This window comes from Kogia breviceps, chromosome 19 (assembly GCF_026419965.1).
Source record: "Kogia breviceps isolate mKogBre1 chromosome 19, mKogBre1 haplotype 1, whole genome shotgun sequence".
Taxonomy (NCBI): Eukaryota; Metazoa; Chordata; class Mammalia; order Artiodactyla; family Physeteridae; genus Kogia; species Kogia breviceps.
The window spans coordinates 9,997,267-10,017,724 of NC_081328.1; the positions used below are offsets into that span (position 1 = coordinate 9,997,267).

Consider the following 20,458-nt stretch of genomic DNA (forward strand, 5'->3'; position numbering starts at 1 on the left):
CGTCTGCCTGACAGAGTGAGCCCTTGGTTCCCGGAATGTCTGTTCCCCCCTCCTCCCCCGTCCTGCTCTGCGGTTGTTGGTGTGACTTGGACTCCAGCCTTCTGGAGGATTGCATCAGCTCTCAGGTTCCCAGTGGGAGCCAGGCTGGGACCCTGATCTCACTCTAGGGCAGGGTTGCTCATCCTTGCAACTGCGGACATTTCGGGTTGGATCATTGTCTGCGGATCTGTCTGTACATTGTAGGATGTTTAACAGCATCCCTGGCCTCTAGCCACTACACGCCAGCAGTCCTCCCCACTTAGCTGTGACAACCCAGACTGTCTCCAGACAGAGCCAGGGGTCCCCTGCAGGGGAGCCACTGTCCCAGAGGGCCGCCTCGAATGTGCTGGCTCAGCCATCCTCAGGCCCGGGTCACGTTCCCCACGCGTCTGAATCCTGGTGATCGATTGTCTTTTACAACTATTTAGGGAGGATGGAGAAGCAAATTCCCCCTCCGGCGTTGAGGTCTGGTGGATCCAGGATCAGCTGCAAGTTCAGCTGACTCAGGCCTGCAGAGGCCAGGGATCTGTTTGCAGGAAGGGTCTTCTCTCTCCTCTCCTGGACGTTGAGGGTGAGTGAGAGAGGTGAATTTGGAGATTTCTGGCTCTACTTTCCTGACCGACACGCCAAGCACTTCCTCTCCGGAAAGGCTGGTGGCACCGAGACTGCAGAGACGTCCCAGTGGCAGCTTCGTCTCATCCTAATTTGGCTGCAAGACAAGCTCAGATGTCCCACGATGTGGGAATGCTTACATTATGCCCTGGCCATACAGTGGACTATAATACAGCCATTGAAAATGTTTTCAGTGACTTTTATGATGGAAAATGCTCACAGTGGGCTGTTAAATGGGGCAGGGCTAAACCTGAGGGTGCTTAATGAGGGCTGTCTGGGCAGGGGGGCCGGAAGCAGCAGATGCCAGAGGTGGAGCATATGCGAGCAGGAAAAGAGGGGGAGCCTTCTTTGTGCCGTGCCCCAATTTCGAGCACCATCTGAGATTTATTTGTGGCTCCCGATAAAAATCTCTACTGTTTTTTTGCTAGTTAGTTACAACGGATTGGGGGAGCTCCCAGAGTGTAGTTTGACAGGGAAAGAACATTTGGGGCCACACCAGCATCTTAATGATCTGCCTCTCCGCCAGCAAGGGCGACTTGACCTATGTCATGTGTTTTTAAACACGGGAAAATGATCTTGTCTAATTTTCTGCGATCGTGTTGGGGACGGAGGAAAACCTGCTCGTTCTCAGGCCTCTAGATGTGATCACCTCCTTCACTGGAACAGAAGGGGAAAAGGATCTTAGTTGTTTGCGTTGCTACCCATTCGGATGAGGGCTCGTTAATTCTGAAGCCCGGTGTTGGTGTTCGAGTAGATAGGCCGTTCGTGGGAGCGTGCCATTCCTGCGGTGGGACTGATGGGTGAAATCCGGCACCATCTGCAAATAGGTTACTAACGTGTGAAGCTTCGGCTATTACACCTTGTGATCTGAGGTTTGCTCTCGCAGCAACTGCTAGTGGTCCTACTGAGAAAGGCATCGCGGGGAGAGAGGTGTTGTCCTTTCTGCCTGCCCCCCTTTAGCCTCTTTGGGGTGTATAAGTTCTTCATACAGAATAGTTATCACCTGGACGGTTTCCCAACGACATTTCTTTTGAGGTTTTTCCTTTGTCCGTTTAAAGGAGGCGCTAACCCAGCTGCCTGTGGGATGGAAAGGCACGCATGAACGCAGGGCCGGCTTGTTCTCTGCGGGGCGGCGGCTCTGGCCACGTCCCCTTGGATCCCGATAGATGCAGTCCATCCTGCGTGGGTCTGGGTTTTGTGAATTAACGACCTCTGTCTGCTGTCTGGGGCTCCAGTCTGCGGGAGAGCCATCGCCCAGGGGGACATCCCCTAGGGGCCCCTGGAGACACTCTGACATTTAGCTCAAAGTTATCCTGAGGCAGCACCTTTGAGGCAGGACACGTGGAAGAGGGCTGGTGAGTTAGCTCTTCCTGTGGAGAAGGGTGAATACGGAGAGATGGCCTAATGCCCCCACCCCATGCCTTTGGCCTCCTCCGGACTCAGACCAGCCAACTTGGCTGAGAGTCTGCTCTCTGAAAGGCCCTGTAATAGTATAGCTGTTCCTTGAAGAACACAGGTTTGAACTGCACTTGTCCACTTACGTGTGGATTCTTTTTCAATAAATTCGTACCGCAGTATACAGCATCAGCCATTGGTTGAATCCACGAACACGGAACCACAGACTGGAGGACCCACGGATCTGGGCATCTGTGCCAGGTCCTGGAACCCATCCCCTGCAGATAGCAAGAGATGACCGTATCTCACTGCATCCTAAAATCCCCCTTACAGCTGGAGACATCAAGACTCAGGCCGTCTAAATTTAAACTCACACCAGAGCCCTTAATCATTAAGCTGTGCCCCTTTCACAGATGATAAAACCAAGGCTCACAGCTGCCCAGTAGCTTGTCGACAGCCACACGAATGAGATTCAAAGCCCGGGATTCCTGACGACAGGCCTCAAACTGGGTCCACCTCCCATAGCTGCCCCTCCACACCACACAGCCCCGCACCTGCAGTCAGATCAGAGGGAGACACGTTCTCAGTTACAGGATCAGTGAACGGGTTTGCATTCAGACTGACACTTGCCGGAAAGCAAGAGTCGGTCCTTTCATCCCCATCCCCACCTCCCCTTTCGTGGGCCTCTCCTCTCCTTTCTGTGTCTTGAATGTTCCCCAGTTCTGCCTCTGGAGGCAAGAGACTGGTCAGAGGCAACCTCCATGCCCGTTCCCGAATTGCATCCCAAACCCACCGCGTTCACGTTTTCGCCTCCCAGGGGCCGAGTGTGGGTGTGGCAAAGCTGCCGGCCTGGGAGTCCGGAAGGCTGGCTTCTGTTCCCACACACCCTGATGGTCCGAGGTCGTGGGCTGCTTGCCGCCGGCCTCCAAGCCTCAGCTTCGCCTTCTGAAACCAGGAGTTCTCATCTCTGAAGTTTTGGTAATTCTGTGTCATCCTGGAGATCCCGAGAAAGGTGCCCAAGGAGGAGCGAGGATGGAGAGGAGGAGATCCCAGTGGGGGTCCTTCTTGAGGCCTCACTCCTTGCCTGTTGGAATGTCCGCTCCTTGACCCCTTGGCCATGGCCAAGCCTTGGCTTGTGGATCCCCGCCGCCCGGAGAGCCCAGCCCTGGCTGTATCGTGACCCGGCTCCAGGCTGAATGCCCAGACATACTGCAGACCCGGTCCCCGCCTGAGACCCCATCCTGGACACCCAGGCTCAGGCTGTAGAGAAAGTACTGGGATCGGGGTGTGCACGCAGCCGGCCCTCAGAACTCCTCATCTGTTTGAAGCAGTATCACGTCTGTGTTCCTGTTTCTCTGCCTCGTCTTGGTTCACTTTCTCCTCTTCTCTCTCTCTGTGCTTTTGTTCCTGCTCTTGTTCTCTCTCTCTGTCTCTCTCTCCCTGCAGCTTGAGGTGGAGGTACCGGGGAGCAGCGAGGTTGGCAGAGAGATAAGATTTATCAATATTTAATTTTTATGGAAATCATGTCTTAGAAATCCCCAAGGGGCTGAAAATTATTCTGTGTTTTCAGAATCCAATGGTGTTGCTGAAGAGGTTATGTTGTAAATAAAACCACATTAGTGTCTGCAGCTCTCCTGTTGCTCTGCAGACCGCGGGAACTTGACAGTTTAATCCACTCAAGGGAGCAAAAAGGTTCGGGTCACGGGTGGGGGGCAGCCTAGCCCCAGCCCTGGGATACAGGATTGTGAGGCGTCGAAATCAGCCATTGCCGCCGGGGAGGGAGACAGACCCAGCCTGGCCTGAGCAGAGCTTTTTTTTTTTTTTTTTTTTTTTTTAAATTACTTATTTATTTATTTATGGCTTCGTTTCTGTGCGAGGGCTTTCTCTAGTTGCGGCAAGTGGGGGCCACTCTTCATCGCCGTGCGCGGGCCTCTCACTGTCGCGGCCTCTCTTGTTGCAGAGCACAGGCTTCAGACGCGCAGGCTCAGTAATTGCGGCTCACGGGCGTAGGTGCTCCGCGGCATGTGGGATCTTCCCAGACCGGGGCTCGAACCGGTGTCCGCTGCATTGGCAGGCAGATTCTCAACCACTGTGCCACCAGGGAAGCCCCCTTTTTTTTTTTTTAAACTGTGTTGGTGAAATGTTCTAGTCTGAACAGGAATCTCAAGATGGCAGAGTCTCCTGGGGTTCCTGTTGTCAGGGAGGGTTTGCTTAGATGGAGCGGGCTCTCCTGTTTACTCATGGCCGGGCACAAGTGGCCAACAGAAGGTTCATGTCCAAGTCTGTTGCCAACAACTCGGGGGCAGTCGGGGTCTGGAAAGGACATTCATTCATTCGTTCATTCGTTGGTTCATCCATCCAGCATTCATTAAGCATCCACCATGTTCTAGACTTTGTTCTAGGTACTGAGAATGCAGCAAAGCACACCAGACACACAAGAATCCCGGCTTATATTCTGTGGGTAAAGGTAGACAGTAAACCGGGTAAAATAAGTAAAATATATAGTATGTTGAATGGTGACAAGCACCGTGGAGAAAAATGAAGCAGGAACCTTACATATTTATCCATTGGAAATGAAGATGTGTATCCACTGAAAGTCTTGCCCAAGAATGTGCATAGCAGCATTACTCGTAATAGGTAAAAACTGAAAACAGCCCAGGAATCCATCAAGTGAAGGAGTCCACACGTTGTTATGTCCACACAGGGAATGATGCTCAGGGATAAAGAGCAACAATCCACTGCCAGATAAAAAACAACATGGGTGGACTTAACAAATATTTTGCTGAAAGAAACCAGACTCACAAAAATGTGTGCTGAGTGATTCTATTTATAGGCCATTCTAGAATAGACAAATCTCATCTGTGGTGATGGAAGTCAGACTGGGGATTGCTTTGGGGGAGGCGGGTATGACTGGGAAGGGACCGAGGAAACTGGTGTGAGGGAAACGCTGTGTACCCTGATAGGCATTCATCAAAACAGACTGGGTGGTACATTCAGGGTCAGAGTTTGCATCGAGGTAAGTTACACCACTGAAACAGAAGTAGAAAACACAGCAAGGGATTGGGTGTATCGGTGATATAGCAGGAGGGATGTTGCAACTCGAAATGGGGTGGCCAGGGAAGGCCTCACAGAAGAGGTCTTGCAGAAGGTGAGGGAGAAAACCATGAGGGTATCTGGGGGGCTTCCCTGGTGGCGCAGTGGTTAAGAATCCACCTGCCAATGCAGGGGACACGGGTTTGAGCCCTGGTCCAGGAAGATCCCACATGCCGTGGAGCAACTAAGCCCGTGCGCCACAACTGCTGAGCCTGTGTTCTAGAGCCCATGAGCCACAACTACGGAGCCCGTGTGCCTAGAGCCCGTGCTCCACAACAAGAGAAGCCACTACAATGAGAAGCCCACGCTCCGCAACAAAGAGTAGCCCCCGCTCGCCACAACTAGAGAAGGCCCGCGTGCAGCAATGAAGACCCAACGCAGCCCAAAATAAATAAATAAAATTAATTAATTTTAAAAAAGAAAGCCGTGAGGGTATCTGGGAAAGGACATTCCAGGCAGAGGGCACAGCAAGTGCAAAGGCCCTGAGGTGGGAATGAGACTGCAGTGGCCAAGGACTGGTAAGAAAGCTAGTGTTAGTTTGCTCAGCCTGTCATAACATAGTCCCACAGACTGCTGGGTGGCTTAAGCAATAGAACTTTATTTTCTCTCAGTTATGGAGGCTAGAAGTCCAAGATCAAAGTGTTGGCACAGTTGGTTTCTTCTGAGGCCTGTCTCTCTGGCTTGCCAGTGGCCTTCTCCTCCATCTCTGTGTGTCTGGGTCCTAATCTCTTCTCATAACGACACCGGTCAGATTCGATGGGGGCCCATCCTAATGGCCCCAGTTTAACTTAATTGCCTCTTTAAAGGCCCTGCCTCCAAAGACAGTCATATTCTGAAGTGCTGGGAGCTAAGGCATCAACATATGAATTTTAGGGGACACAATTCAGCCCATAACAGCCAGCGTGGATAGAAGTGTGGGAGTCACAGACGCAGACAGCTGCGTGCTCTCTGCTGCCGCCGTGGTACCCAGGCTGCTGGTTCCTGCTGCTTGCTGTGATGAAGGTATTGATCTGGGACGAGGCGGGATGAGGGCTTTTCGGGAGAGGATGGATAGCAGTGGAAGAGGCCAGAGGTTGCAGTTCTTGTGATGGCTTTTCACTAACTCACATCAGCAGGAGAACTTGCTTCCAGAAAGCCAACGACATTCTGATGCAGGGTCAGGACACAGATTCGCTTTCTGTTGAGAAATGACATGGGGGCCCCAGGGTGGGTGGAGTCTAGCCAGAGGTACTGATGGGGTTTGTCCAGCCTTTTGTCCCCTCACTCCTAGCCCAGAGGCCCCAGCTGCCCGTGATGGACGTCACTGCAGCTCTGACAGTGATGGCAGCTGTGGCTGAGTGGGTCCTGGTTCCAGGGTTAGGGCCCCATTGTGGCCACTGAGCCCTCAAAGCAATGCTTTTCTTTTTTAAAATATATTTTTTGGCTGCATTGGGTCTTCGTTGCTGTGCGCGGGCTTTCTCTAGTTGCGGTGCACGGGCTTCTCATTGCGGTGGCTTCTCTTGTTGCAGAGCACAGGCTCTAGGCGCGTGGACTTCAGTAGTTGTGGCTCACGGGCTCTAGAGCGCAGGTTCAGTAGTTGCGGCGCACGGGCTTAGTTGCTCCGCAGCATGTGGGATCTTCCCAGACGAGGGCTCGAACCTGTGTCCCCTGCATTGGCAGGCAGATTCTTAACCACTGCGCCACCAGGGAAGTCCCAGCGATTCTTTATGTGTCTGACTGAGATTAAGGATCACAAGGACTGCTTGGGGGAGGGACTTCCAACCTGTGCTTGATCCTGAGCTTTTGGGGCCTTGTTGGGGGAGCCAAAAAGAGGAATTTTAGGAACCAAACTCTCAGGTGCTCTGAGTGCCAGGAGGGTGGTCTGGGGCCCGCCTCTAGTACAATTCAAGGTCTTAAGAGTTAAGAGTAAGCGAGCCCTTACTATGTGCTGGGTCCTTTTCATGCATCATCCTCCCTTCATTCTCCTAGCACTCTATGGTGTGGAAGTTATTGCCCCCAGATGACAGATGAGACAGCCAAGACTTGCGGGGCAGGTAGTGATGGGTCCAAGGTCATTACAGATATTCACCTGTGGCCCTGGGATTCGAGTCCAGGTCTATTGGATTGTAAACCTGGTGCTTTTTCTCCTACCGGGTGCTTCCTCCCTGGTGCCTCTGGACATGAGCCCATGGACACCCAGAATGACTGCCTACTGCTAGCCCCCTGTCCTGGGAGACATTTGCAACTCAAGCCTCGTCCAGGAAAGACATGGGGTTAAATGTCCTAGTCTCACTGGCCCTGACACTGGATCAGAGGGAGAGAAATGAGATCCTCCGACTCTTCCAGGCAGGACAACTCAAGGAATATGTCCATTTTACAGATGGAGAAACTAAGGTTCCAAAAGGGGAGGTGATTTGCTTATGGTCCCATAAAATGTTTAAGGGCATTTCTAATGCCAAAGTGAGTGCTGAGCTCTGGAAGCAGATTTTGTGTGTGTGTGTTGGGGTGTGTGTGTGTGTGTAGTGTAAGAATAGTGAAAGCATCCTCTTTCCTGTCCCCACATGGCAGCTCAGCCCTGAGAGAGGGACACGGGGCTGGCAGAGGCAAAGCTGCCCCTGAGCCTTGATGAAGGAGGAGGAGGGTGGGGAGAGGCCTTCGTGGGGGCTGTGAGGCCTCTGAGAGAGCATCCCACCTAGGCTTAGGAGAACAGCCCTCCACTGGAGGCAGCCTCCCCTCCTACCTCCTAAGGGACCGCCCGGCCCCAGGCTCTGCATCGCCCTCCCCTGGCTGGGACACCATCCACTGTCTCTTCTGAGTGCCGAGATCCTGGGCTCTGCCAAGCCACGCTCAGAAGACGCTATTGATTTTCCTTTATTTATTTATTTATGAGATGTTTGCCGTGGGCAAAAAGTAAAAAGATTTGTTCAGCGTTTCCCTTAGCAGTGAGAAGTTTTCTCTGCCCACTGCTTCCCTCGCCCGCAAGCACACACTCGATCGACTCCTCTCCTCTCTCTGTGCTCCAGGAGGCCTCGCATCTCCTGTGTGCAAGGTGCACGGAGAGGCAGAGCGGGAATGGGGCTGAGTGTCCTACCTGGTGCCTGGTACACAGTAGGTGCTCAAGTAAAATGTGTGGGAGAGGTGAGTGGAGGAATTGCCCACCAGGGAAAGGAGGCCGAGGATGGCCCATTCCTCCGTGAAGAAAGCACCTACTGCGTGCTGGGCCCAGCGCTGGGCAATTTGGACCTTTCTCATCTAGTTTTCACAACCGATATGCAAGGTGGGTTTTATTCCCTTTGTTCAGTGGTGAAATTCAGAAAGGTTCAAGGTTACCCAGGCTGTGAACCTGAATTCACATTCGGGCCCTCCCAATGCCAGCACCCCAGCTCTCGCTGCAGTGCAGTGGGTGCAGCCTCCTCCCCAGAGGGAACCAAGAAAACATATGTAAAAAACTGCCAGGAGTTGGCTGGGCCTTTTTTTTTTTTTTTTTAACATCTTTATTGGAGTATAATTGTTTTACAATAGTGTGTTAGTTTTTCCTTTACAACAAACTGAATCAGTTATACATATGTTCCCATATCTCTTCCCTCTTGCATCACCCTCTCTCCCACCCTCCCTATCCCACCCCTCTAGGTGGTCACAAAGCACAGAGGTGATCTCCCTGTGCTATGCAGCAGCTTCCCACTAGCTATCTAATTTACATTTGATAGTGTATATATGTCCCTGCCACTCTCTCACTTCGTCACAGCCCACCCTGCCCCCTCCCCATATCCTCAAGTCCATGCTCAAGTAAGTCTGTGTTTTATTCCCGTCCTACCACTAATCTCTTCATGACATTTTTTTCCCTTAGAGTCCATATATATGTGTTAGCATACGGTATTTGTTTTTCTCCTTCTGACTTACTTCACTCTGTATGACAGACTCCAGGTCCATCCACCTCATTATAAATAACTCAGTTTCATTTCTTTTTATGGCTGAGTAATATTCCATTGTATATATGTGCCACATCTTCTTTATCCATTCATCTGTTGATGGACACTTAGGTTGCTTCCATGTCCTGGCTATTGTAAATAGAGCTGCAATGAACATTTTGGTACATGAGTCTTTCTGAATTATGGTTTTCTCAGGGTATATGCCCAGTAGTGGGATTGCTGGGTCGTATGGTAGTTCTATTTGTAGTTTTTTAAGGAACCTCCATACTGTTCTCCATAGCGGCTGTATCAATTTACATTCCCACCAGCAGTGCAAGAGGGTTCCCTTTTCTCCACACCCTCTCCAGCATTTATTGTTTCTAGAGTTTTTGATGATGGCCAATCTGACTGGTGTGAGATGATATCTCATTGTAGTTTTGATTTGCATTTCTCTAATGATTAATGAGGTTGAGCATTCTTTCATGTGTTTGTTAGCAATCTGTATATCTTCTTTGGAGAAATGTCTATTTAGTTCTTCTGCCCATTTTTGGATTGGGTTGTTTGTTTTTTTGTTATTGAGCTGCATGAGTTGCTTATAAATTTTGGAAATTAATCCTTTGTCAGTTGCTTCATTTGCAAATATTTTCTCCCATTCTGAGGGTTGTCTTTTGGTCTTGTTTATGGTATCCTTTGCTGTGCAAAAGCTTTTAAGTTTCATTAGGTCCCATTTGTTTATTTGTGTTTTTATTTCCATTTCTCTAGGAGATGGGTCAAAAAGGATCTTGCTGTGATTTATGTCGTATAGTGTTCTGCCTATGTTTTCCTCTAAGAGTTTGATAGTGTCTGGCCTTACATTTAGGTCTTTAACCCATTTTGAGTTTATTTTTGTGTGTGGTGTTAGGGATTGTTCTAATTTCATACTTTTACATGTAGCTGTCCAGTTTTCCCAGCACCACCTATTGAAGAGGCTGTCTTTTCTCCACTGTATATCCTTCCCTCCTTTATCAAAGATAAGGTGACCATATGTGTGTGGGTTTATCTCTGGGCTCTCTATCCTGTTCCATTGATCTATATTTCTGTTTTTGTGCCAGTACCATATTGTCTTGATTACTGTAGCCTTGTAGTAGAGTCTGAAGTCAAGGAGCCTAATTCCTCCAGCTCCATTTCTCGTTCTCAAGATTGCTTTGGCTATTCAGGGTCTTTTGTGTTTCCATACAAATTGTGAAATTTTTTGTTCTAGTTCTGTAAAAAATGCCAGTGGTAATTTGATAGGGATTGCATTGAATTGGTAGATTGCTTTGGGTAGTATAGTCATTTTCACAATGTTGATTCTTCCAATCCAAGAACATGGTATATTTCTCCACCTATTTGTATCATCTTTAATTTCTTTCATCAGTGTCTTATAGTTTTCTGCATACAAGTCTTTTGTCTCCTTAGGTAGGTTTATTCCTAGATATTTTATTCTTTTTGTTGCAATGGTAAATGGGAGTGTTTTCTTAATTTCACTCTCAGATTTTTCATCATTAGTGTATAAGAATGCCAGAGATTTCTGTGCATTAATTTTGTATCCTGCAACTTTACCAAATTCATTGATTAGCTCTAGTAGTTTTCTGGTAGCATCCTTAGGATTCTCTATGTATAGTATCATGTCATCTGCAAACAGTGACAGCTTTACTTCTTCTTTTCCTATTTGGATTCCTTTTCTTTCTTTTTCTTCTCTGATTGCTGTGGCTAGAACTTCCAAAACTATGTTGAATAAGAGTGGTGAGAGTGGGCAACCTTGTCTTGTTCCTGATCTTAGTGGAAATGGTTTCAGTTTTTCACCATTGAGAACGATGCTAGCTGTGGGTTTGTCATATATGGCCTTTATTATGTTGAGGAAAGTTCCCTCTATGCCTACTTTCTGCAAGGTTTTTATCATAAATGAGTGTTGAATTTTGTCAAAAGCTTTCTCTGCATCTATTGAGATGATCATATGGTTTTTCTCCTTCAGTTTGTTGATATGGTGTATCACGTTGATTGATTTGCGTATATTGAAGAATCCTTGCATTCCTGGGATAAACCCCACTTGATCATGGTGTATGATCCTTTTAATGTGCTGTTGGATTCTGTTTGTTAATATTTTGTTGAGGATTTTTGCATCTATGTTCATCAGTGATATTGGTCTGTAGTTTTCTTTCTTTGTGACTTCTTTGTCTGGTTTTGGTATCAGGGTGATGTTGGCCTCATAGAATGAGTTTGGGAGTGTTCCTCCCTCTGCTATCTGTTGGAAGAGTTTGAGAAGGATAGGTGTTAGCTCTTCTCTAAATGTTTTGATAGAATTCGCCTGTGAAGCCATCTGGTCCTGGGCTTTTGTTTGCTGGAAGATTTTTAATCACAGTTTCAATTTCAGTGCTTGTGATTGGTCTGTTCATATTTTCTATTTCTTCCTGGTTCAGTCTCGGCAGGTTGTGCATTTCTAAGAATTTGTCCATTTCTTCCAGGTTGTCCATTTTATTGGCATACAGTTGCTTGTAGTAATCTCTAATAATCTTTTGTATTTCTGTAGTGTCAGTTGTTACAGCTCCTTTTTCATTTCTAATTCTATTGATTTCAGTCTTCTCCCTTTTATTCTTGATGAGTCTGGCTAATGGTTTATCAATTTTATTTATCTTCTCAAAGAACCAGCTTTTAGTTTTATTGATCTTTGCTATTGTTTCCTTCACTTCTTTTTCATTTATTTCTGATCTGATCTTTATGATTTCTTTCCTTCTGCTAAATTTGGGGGTTTTTTGTTCTTCTTTCTCTAATTGCTTTAAGTGCAAAGTTAGGTTGTTTATTCGAGATGTTTCCTGTTTCTTAAGGTATGATTGTATTGCTATAAACTTGCCTCTTAGAACTGCTTTTGCTGTATCCCATAGGTTTTGGGTCGTTGTGTCTCCATTGTCATTTGTTTCCAAGTATTTTTTGATTTCCTCTTTGATTTCTTCAGTGATCACTTCGTTATTAAGTAGAGTATTGTTTAGCCTCCATGTGTTTGTATTTTTTACAGATCTTTTCCTGTAATTGATATCTAGTCTCATAGCGTTGTGGTCGGAAAAGATACTTGATACGATTTCAATTTTCTTAAATTTGCCAAGGCTAGATTTGTGACCCAATATATGATCAATCCTGGAGAATGTTCCATGAGCACTTGAGAAAAATGTGTATTCTGTTGTTTTTGGATGGAATGTCCTATAAATATCAATTAAGTCCATCTTGTGTAATGTATCATTTAAAGCTTGTGTTTCCTTATTTATTTTCATTTTGGATGATCTGTCCATTGGTGAAAGTGGGGTGTTAAAGTCCCCCATTATAATTGTGTTACTGTCGATTTCCCCTTTTAAGGCTGTTAGTATTTGCCTTATGTATTGAGGTGCTCCTATGTTGGGTGCATAAATATTTACAATTGTTATATCTTCTTCATGGATCGATCCCTTGATCATTATGTAGTGTCCTTCTTTGTCTCTTGTAATAGTCTTTATTTTAAAGTCTATTTTGTCTGATATGAGAATTGCTACTCCAGCTTTCTTCTGATTTCCATTGGCATGGAATATCTTTTTCCATCCCCTTACTTTCAGTCTGTATGTGTCCCTAGGTCTGAAGTGGGTCTCTTGTAGACAGCATATATATGGGTCTTGTTTTTGTATCCATTCAGCCAATCTGTGTCTTTTGGTGGGAGCATTTAATCCATTTACATTTAAGGTAATTATCGATATGTATGTTCCTATTACCATTTACTTAATTGTTTCGGATTGTTCTTGTAGGTCTTTTCCTTCTCTTGTGTTTCTTGCCTAGAGAAGTTCCTTTAGGATTTGTTGTAGAGCTGGTTTGGTGGTGCTGAACTCTCTCAGCTTTTGCTTGTCTGTAAAGGTTTTAATTTCTCCATCAAATCTGAATGAGATCCTTGCTGGGTAGAGTAATCTTGGTTGTAGGTTTTTTTCCTTCATCACTTTAAATATGTCCTGCCACTCCCTTCTGGCTTGTAGAGTTTCTGCTGAAAGATCAGATGTTAATCTTATGGGGATTCCCTTGTGTGTTATTTGTTGTTTTTCCCTTGCTGCTTTTAATATGTTTTCTTTGTATTTAATTTTTGACAGTTTGATTATTATGTGTCTCGGCGTGTTTATCCTTGGGTTTATCCTGTATGGGACTCTCTGTGCTTCCTGGACTTGATTGACTATTTCCTTACCCGTGCTAGGGAAGTTTTCAACTATAATCTCTTCAAATATTTTCTCAGTCCCTTTCTTTTTCTCTTCTTCTTCTGGGACCCCTATAATTCGAATGTTGGTGCATTTAATGTTGTCCCAGAGGTCTCTGATACTGTCCTCAGTTCTTTTCATTCTTTTTTCTTTCTTCTGCTCTGCAGTAGTTATTTCCACTATTTTATCTTCCAGGTCACTTATCCATCCTTCTGCCTCAGTTATTCTGCTATTGATCCCATCTAGAGTATTTTTCATTTCATTTATTGTGTTGCTCATCGTTTCTTGCTTCCTCTTTATTTCTTCTAGGTCCCTGTTAACTGTTTCTTGCAAATTGTCTATTCTATTTCCAAGATTTTGCATCATCTTCACCATCATTATTCTAAATTCTCTTTCAGGTAGATTGGCTATTACCTCTTCATCTGTTAGGTCTGGTGTGTTTTTATCTTGCTCCTTCATCTGTTGTGTGTTTTGCTGTCTTCTCATTTCGCTTATCTTACTGTGTTTGGGGTCTCCTTTTTTGCACGCTGCAGGTTCGTAGTTCCTGTTGTTTTTGGTGGCTGTCCCCAGTGGCTAAGGTTGGTTCAGTGGGTTGAGTAGATTCCCTGGTTGGGGGGACTAGTGCCTCTGTTCTGGTGGATGAGGCTGGATCTTGTCTTTCTGATGGGCAGGTCCTCGTCTGGTGGTGTGTTTGGGGATGTTGGTAACCTTATTATGATTTTAGGCAGCCTCTCTGCTAATGGATGGGGCTGTAGACCTGTCTTGCTCTTTGTTGGGGATAGGGTGTCCAGCACTGTTCTTTGCTGGTCCTTGAGTGAAGCTGGGTCTTGGTGTTGAGATGGAGATCTCTGGGAGATTTTCGCCGTCTGATATTACGTGGAGCTGGGAGGTCTCTTGTGGACTAGTGTCCTGAGGTTGGTTCTCCCACCTCAGGGACACCGCCCTGGTGCCTGGCTGGGGCGCCAAGAACCTTTAATCCACACGGCTCAAAATAAAAGGTAGAATAAATAGAAAGGAAAGAAAAGGAGGGAAGGAAGGAAGAAAGGAAGGAAGAAATGAAGGAAGGAAGCAAGAAAGGAAGGAAGGAAGGTGCAGAGGAAGAAAGGGAGGAAGGAAGAGAGGAAGGGAGGAAAGAAGGGGGGAAGGAAGGAAGAAAGGAGGGAAGGAGGGAAGAAAGGAAGGAAGAAAGGAAGAAAGAAAGGGAGAAGACAGAGTAGTATAAAGTATAGTTATTAAAATAAAAAATAATTATTAAGAAGAAAAATTTCCTTTAAAAAAAAAAAACAGAAAAATGGGTCGGTCTAACCCTAGGACAAATGGTGAAAGCAAAGCTATACAGACAAAATCTCACACAGCAGCACACACATACACACTCACAAAAAGAAAAAAAAGGGGAAAATAATAGTATATCTTGCTCCCAAAGTCCACCTCCTCAACTTGGGATGATTCGTTGTCTATTCAGGTTTTCAACAGATGCAGGGCACTTCAAGTTGATTGTGGAGCTTTAATCCGCCGCTTCTGAGGCTGCTGGGAGAGACCTTTGGACTTGGTCCCGCCTCTGCGTGTAGGTTGTCCGAGGGCAACTGCCCTTCGCTCAGACAGGACGATGTTAAAGGAGCAGTTGATTCGGGGGCTCCAGCTCACTCAGGCTGGGGGGAGGGAGTGGCACGGGGGCGGGGCGAGTCCGCGGCGGCAGAGGCCGACGTGACGCTGCACAGGCCCAAGGCGCGCCGTGCGTTCTCCCGGGGAAGCTGTCCCTGGATCCCGGGACCCCGGCAGTGGCGGATTGCACGGGCTCCCGGGAGGGCCGGTGTGGAGAGTGACCTGTGCTCACACACAGGCCTCTTGGTGGTGGCAGCAAGCAACCCTGGCAGGGCCCCTCCGATTTTAGGAAGCCCCCATCAGCCGAGCACCTCGGAGCGGTCAAGGCCTGACCTTGCCCACCCCTCCTGTCCTGGAGAAATGCTGGGTGGGAATCTGTCACCGGCCCTGCACCCCACCCTGCAGCAGGACTGCAGAAGCAGGGGTTAGGTCTGTCTCTTTCCAGGGAGGGCTGGCGGGAATTCCAGACCTCACTGGGGGCTCACGGTCTGTTGGTTAAAGATGTTGAATGCTGAGCGGCCCTGGGTGGGCCTTTCTGTCCCGTTCTAACCCAGACACATGTGGTTTCCCCACCTGGAGTGCTGTTCCCTCCCCGGTGCTCCTGACGACCCCCTAGATGTCTCCAAAATCCAGGTCCAGTCCCCCCAGTGGAGTCACCCCTCTGTAATAGCACCGGTGCTATTAACAGTGGGGTTTTCTGGACTTCCCTGGTGGTCCAGTGATTAAGACTCCACTGCAGGGGGCATGGGTTCGATCCCTGGTCGGGGAAGTTCTGCATGCCGTGTGGTGTGGGAAAAAAAAAAAAAAATTATATACACACACACACATATATATAAAGAATGGTTAATAGTAGAAGGTAGTTATAAATACCAGCTATGACTATGTGACCAGTTACATAAATACTGTAATTATCATAAAAAACAAAACCAAACAGACAAACAAAAAACAGTGGACTTGTCACCGGCCAGAGGTGAGCTGCTAGAGGGCAGAGGTCCCATCTCATTGACCTTTGTCTCCCCTGGGTTTGGGCCCAGAGCCCAGCGCCGGAAGGATGGACAGACACCCCTGTAGATCCCATGCAGCTGGCAGGACATCCCCCGTGCTCACCCTGGTCCCTGAGCAGTGAGGGCGTGGCCCCTGCATTCACCCAAGCTGCTTCTCTTTCTCTCCTTCCCTGGCAGGAGTTCCCCTTGGCCATCCTCAGGGGCTGGGAGTGCTACTGTGCTTACCCCACCCCCCAGTTCAACCTGCGGGATGCTGTGGACAGCTCACTGTGTGGCCAGGAGTCTGAGGCCCAGAGGCTAGCGGAGTACTGCGAGGTCTACCAGACACCCGTGCAGGGTGAGTTCTGCCCTGGAGGTGGACAGGCGTGCAGGGCCCTCCTCCTGTGTCAACCACTGGTTGTGGCACTTGGTCTGGGGGTTTGGACTGAGGATGCGGTCCTGGGGCGGGGAAGGCGTCTTGGTGGGTGGTCCTATCTTGGGAAAATGGGAACAGGAGGCCTCCACCATCCCTGGAGGCCGGACACAGGATGCGGGACTCGGTTTGAAGAGCACCTGACCTTTATCTGAGTCTCTCTGGGGATGCAGGTGGTTTGAGGACAAGCGGAGAGGCAGGGTCCAGAGGGATAGCAGTGGCAGGGTGGTGGGGCTGGGTGACATGGCAGCCCAGTGGCCACGGGGGTCTCCCTGAGCCAGTCCAGGACCTGGGGACCAGTAAGTCACCCAGGCTGTATGCCCAGGCTCCAGCATCTTCCTTGTGTGAGAAGCAGGTCTGCCCCAGCTGACCTTGGGAGTCTGCAGGACGCTGATTCCCACAGCGTCATCGCTGGGGCTTTCTCTGGCCAGCTGCGGACCCGTGCAGCCAAGGTCCAGGTGGCAAATCCCTTCCCCTTTTTGGGCCTCAGTTTTTCCCATTCATCTCCCAGTGTGAGTCTTGGGTTGGCATTTCCTATCTAGGGAAGTCTGAGAGAGAGTCTGGGAGTCGCAGTGGAGGTGGGTAGCCCTGAGACGAGTTCTGGACTTTCAGATACCCGGTGCACGGACCGGAGGTTCCTGCCCACCAAATCCAAAGTGTTCGTGGCTCTGTCGAGCTTCCCGGGAGCCGGGAACACATGGGCGCGGCACCTCATCGAGCACGCCACCGGCTTCTACACAGGGAGCTACTACTTTGATGGAACTCTCTACAACAAAGGTTAGTGAAGGCTGCAGGGCAGGGAGGAAGGCAGTTCCCAGCGCCCAGACTGCAGCTTCTCCAGCCCAGCTCCTCCTCGGAGCACTGGAGCTGTGCTTCTCAAACTTGAACTTGCATAAGCATCACCTTGAGGGCTTATTAATTCAACATAGCTTCCTGGTTTGCACGCCCCCTCCACCAAGAGAGTGTGATCTAGTTGATCTGAGATGGGGCCTAGGAATTGGCATTTCTAACAAGCTCCTAGGTGGTGCTGACACAGACAGCCCTAGGGCCACACTTTGAGAGAAAATTCACAAGATCTGTTCTGGATTCAAAGGGAAAGCCTAGTAGCTTAGATTCCCTCTCTGTAAACATTTCTTGAATTTTCCTTAATTTTTAGAACCCTCAATAATTAGGGGAAACCGTGTGTTCATTTCTTTTTTTTTTTTTTCTTTTTTTTGAGGCAAGTGTAGCTTATCCAAATACGCTTTTTTAGGGGCTCCCCTGGTGGCGCAGTGGTTGAGAGTCCGCCTGCCGATGCAGGGGACACGGGTTCGTGCCCCGGTCCGGGAAGATCCCACATGCCGCGGAGCGGCTGGGCCCGTGAGCCATGGCCGCTGAGCCTGCGCGTCCGGAGCCTGTGCTCCGCAACGGGAGAGGCCACAGCAGTGAGAGGCCCGCGTACCGCAAAATTAAAAAAAAAAACGATTTTTTAAAACGAGGTCCAAAAATCTTCAAGAGTTTAATGATTTCTAATATTTCTCGTGTAGAAATAAGAGGCCTCATTATGTGAACTTTAAAATGGCTCAAATCTGTGCGCTGTTTAAGACTAAGAACCTCAGATAAGCCAAGTGGGGTCTATATGTGGTGAAATATATTTCTCTGTTGTCAAATGTTACAACATTTTCTCTGGGATTCTTAGAGTTTGGTTGAGGAAAAGAGGATACTATCAGTAACATCCTAGAGAAAACACAAACTTCCTGAGGTGGGCAGGGGTTCTAGAATCGCCCACAGCAGTCTCGGTCTGGTTGGGAGAAAGCCAAGGGTGTCCATATGACCCAGTTTCATCACCCCCGGGAGTCTTGAGCGTTATGGCAGCTACAGGTGAAGTGGCCAGACGAAGCACATGATCCTTGCACTCTGGCCTAGTCCCTGGGGAACCACCTGACGTGTACAGGCTGCAGCTACCCACTGTATTCATCTAGAAAGAAGGCCTTTAGCTTATGCAAACAGCGGGCTGTCTCAGGCTACAAATGGCTAAGTGGCCCAATGGCTTGATAGCTGGGCATAAGGAAGGATTGGGTCGACACTGCCTCAGAATGGCTTTAGAGAGCCCCGATGCATCTTTGAGCCTCACGAGACTGGTTAGACGTCGCCACTGGCCTCAGAGCGCTGTCAGAGCAGTCACACGCCCAGTGCACACACGTGAAATTCGCAAGGAAGCTCCAATGCCAAAATGCCAGACCGTCATGGGTGAGCATGGCCTGAGTTATAAGGAAAAGTGGTGCCTGCTGAAATAGGCCAAAGCAGTACAAAGCCACCCTGGGCCTCAGGGTGTCAGAGACCAGATCTCATGATCTCATGTTTACTTGGCTCATGGTTTGACTCATTCTTTCCTGGAACTTCCCAGCTGTTTGACAGAATGAATCAAAGAAAGACTTTCGGTGTTTGGCCCATGGCAGAGATGAATTTTTGAAACGTGTTGAGTTTCAGCTGGTGACCCCAGACTTACAGACTCAAAGGACACTTGCATTTTCCAACCATTCATGAAGGGGGTTGGGGGGATGGGACTCATTTATGTTTCCAGGAGCCCGAGGCAAGCTCATGGGCAATTTTGGAGCTTGTCCCCAGAGCTGGATGGCACGGGCTATGTTGAGATGTGGCCAGGAGACCAGGTTCAGGGGACATCTTTCCAGGAAGCCTTCTGTGACATCCCACTACACTCCCAAACTAGTCCCCCTTATTCTTTGTTCCCATAAGCCCCTATGCTCTGTATTACACTTGGGCTATCCCCCCAACTAGACCGTAAGCTTAAAGACAGGGTCTGAGTTTTACCCCTGTATCCCCAGCGTAAAGTCCAACACAGAACGGGCACACAGCGATATTTGTTGATAAATGTGTGACTCTGTGTAGGGATGGGTAGGGTCTCCACAGATGTAAGACTGGAGCCCAGTTATAGGGCTGTGGCTTAAGGTCAGAGGGTGGGGCTACAGCTGCTGACTGCCCTTGAGCCTGATGACGGGGATCCTGCCCCTTCTGTGGGGAGGTGAGTAGAAGACAGAGGCCTCACAGGGACACACAAAGCCACGTGGAGAGAGCCCTGGCTCTGACGCTGTGGTGCTGTGTGATCTTGAGCAAGTCACATACCCACTCTGAGCCTCAGTCTCTTCATCTGGCTATGCCTGCCGCCGTGGTCAACTCACAGGGCTATTTGCAATGCTCGTGTGACATAGCCATGCGGATGCCCAAATGGATGCATCTACAGTGTCTAGAGAGAGGGCATGGTCGGGCTCTGCCTCCTGACTTCCTCTTGCAGACGCCATCTTTCCCCACTTAGATGCCTCCTGCTCTCACTGTCTCTTGGGCAGGGTCAGGCCGTATCAGCCATCCATAGGCCAGCCCAGTGCCCTCTGCTGTGCCCCCAGTGCCGGCTCTCCCTTGGGTGCAGGTTAGCGTTCAGACCGGTCTGCCGCCGTGGCAGCGGGGGCTCCACGATGCCTTTCTCCCGGGCAGGGTTCAAGGGCGAGAAGGACCACTGGAGAAGCCGGCGCACCATCTGCGTGAAGACCCACGAGAGTGGCAGGCGGGAGATTGAGATGTTCGACTCGGCCATCCTGCTGATCCGGAACCCGTACAGGTCCCTGGTGGCCGAGTTCAACAGGAAATGTGCCGGGCACCTGGGCTACGCTGCTGACCGCAACTGGAAGAGCAAAGGTGAGCAGAAGGGGCCGGCGGGGTGGGGGAGCGGTTGCAGCTTTACTGAAGTCCTCCTGTGTGCCAGGCCCTGGGCAAGGCGCCCGGAGCACAGTCTCTGCCCTCCAGGCACGAACGGTCTAGCCTTTGGACACAAGTCAGGCGAGTGAGGAGTACAGCTGTGTCCAGCAGAGCGGGTGGCATGAGGAGACACGGGGCCTGAGGCTGGGCAGGCTTCTGCTTCCATCCCTGTGTGACTCCGGATCAGCTGAGGCCGCTGGGTGTCCCCCCCCTTTGCTTATCACCCTCCCTCTAGAGCAGCCCCCGTCAGCCATCCCTGCCCTCCTGCTGACTCCCCTTGAGGACGCAGGGCAGGCTGAGCTCGAGGGACTCTTACCAGCCCGGTGACCCCAGGCGAGCTGCAGACCTTGTCTTCTGAGCCTTGGTTTTCTCACCTTAAAAACAAGGGTGGTCCCATCTCATAGGGTCGTTGTGAAGATTAGAGAAAGCAGATGCTTCCCACAG

At 49.2% G+C, this 20,458-nt stretch overlaps 1 protein-coding gene and 1 long non-coding RNA gene across 6 annotated transcripts in view; one reads left to right on the top strand and one right to left on the bottom strand.

Annotated features, from left to right (window-relative positions):
- The window catches only part of WSCD1 (WSC domain containing 1), a 54,297-nt gene that overhangs the window by 26,612 nt on the left and 7,227 nt on the right, over positions 1-20,458 (top strand). For all 5 annotated transcript variants that reach the window (XR_010838346.1, XM_059046720.2, XM_067022146.1 and 2 more), the window contains 3 exons: positions 16,030-16,189; positions 16,877-17,041; positions 19,754-19,954. Coding sequence is in view for 4 of the 5 variants with exons in the window: in XM_059046720.2 (XP_058902703.1) it covers positions 16,030-16,189; positions 16,877-17,041; positions 19,754-19,954 (526 nt within the window). In the remaining variant the exon portion in view is untranslated. The remainder of the gene's footprint in view (positions 1-16,029; positions 16,190-16,876; positions 17,042-19,753; positions 19,955-20,458) is intronic.
- LOC136793277 (uncharacterized) overlaps positions 17,465-20,458 on the bottom strand; it is a 53,216-nt gene continuing 50,222 nt past the window's right edge. The window contains exon 4 of the long non-coding RNA XR_010838347.1: positions 17,465-20,078. This is a non-coding gene — a long non-coding RNA (uncharacterized lncRNA). The remainder of the gene's footprint in view (positions 20,079-20,458) is intronic.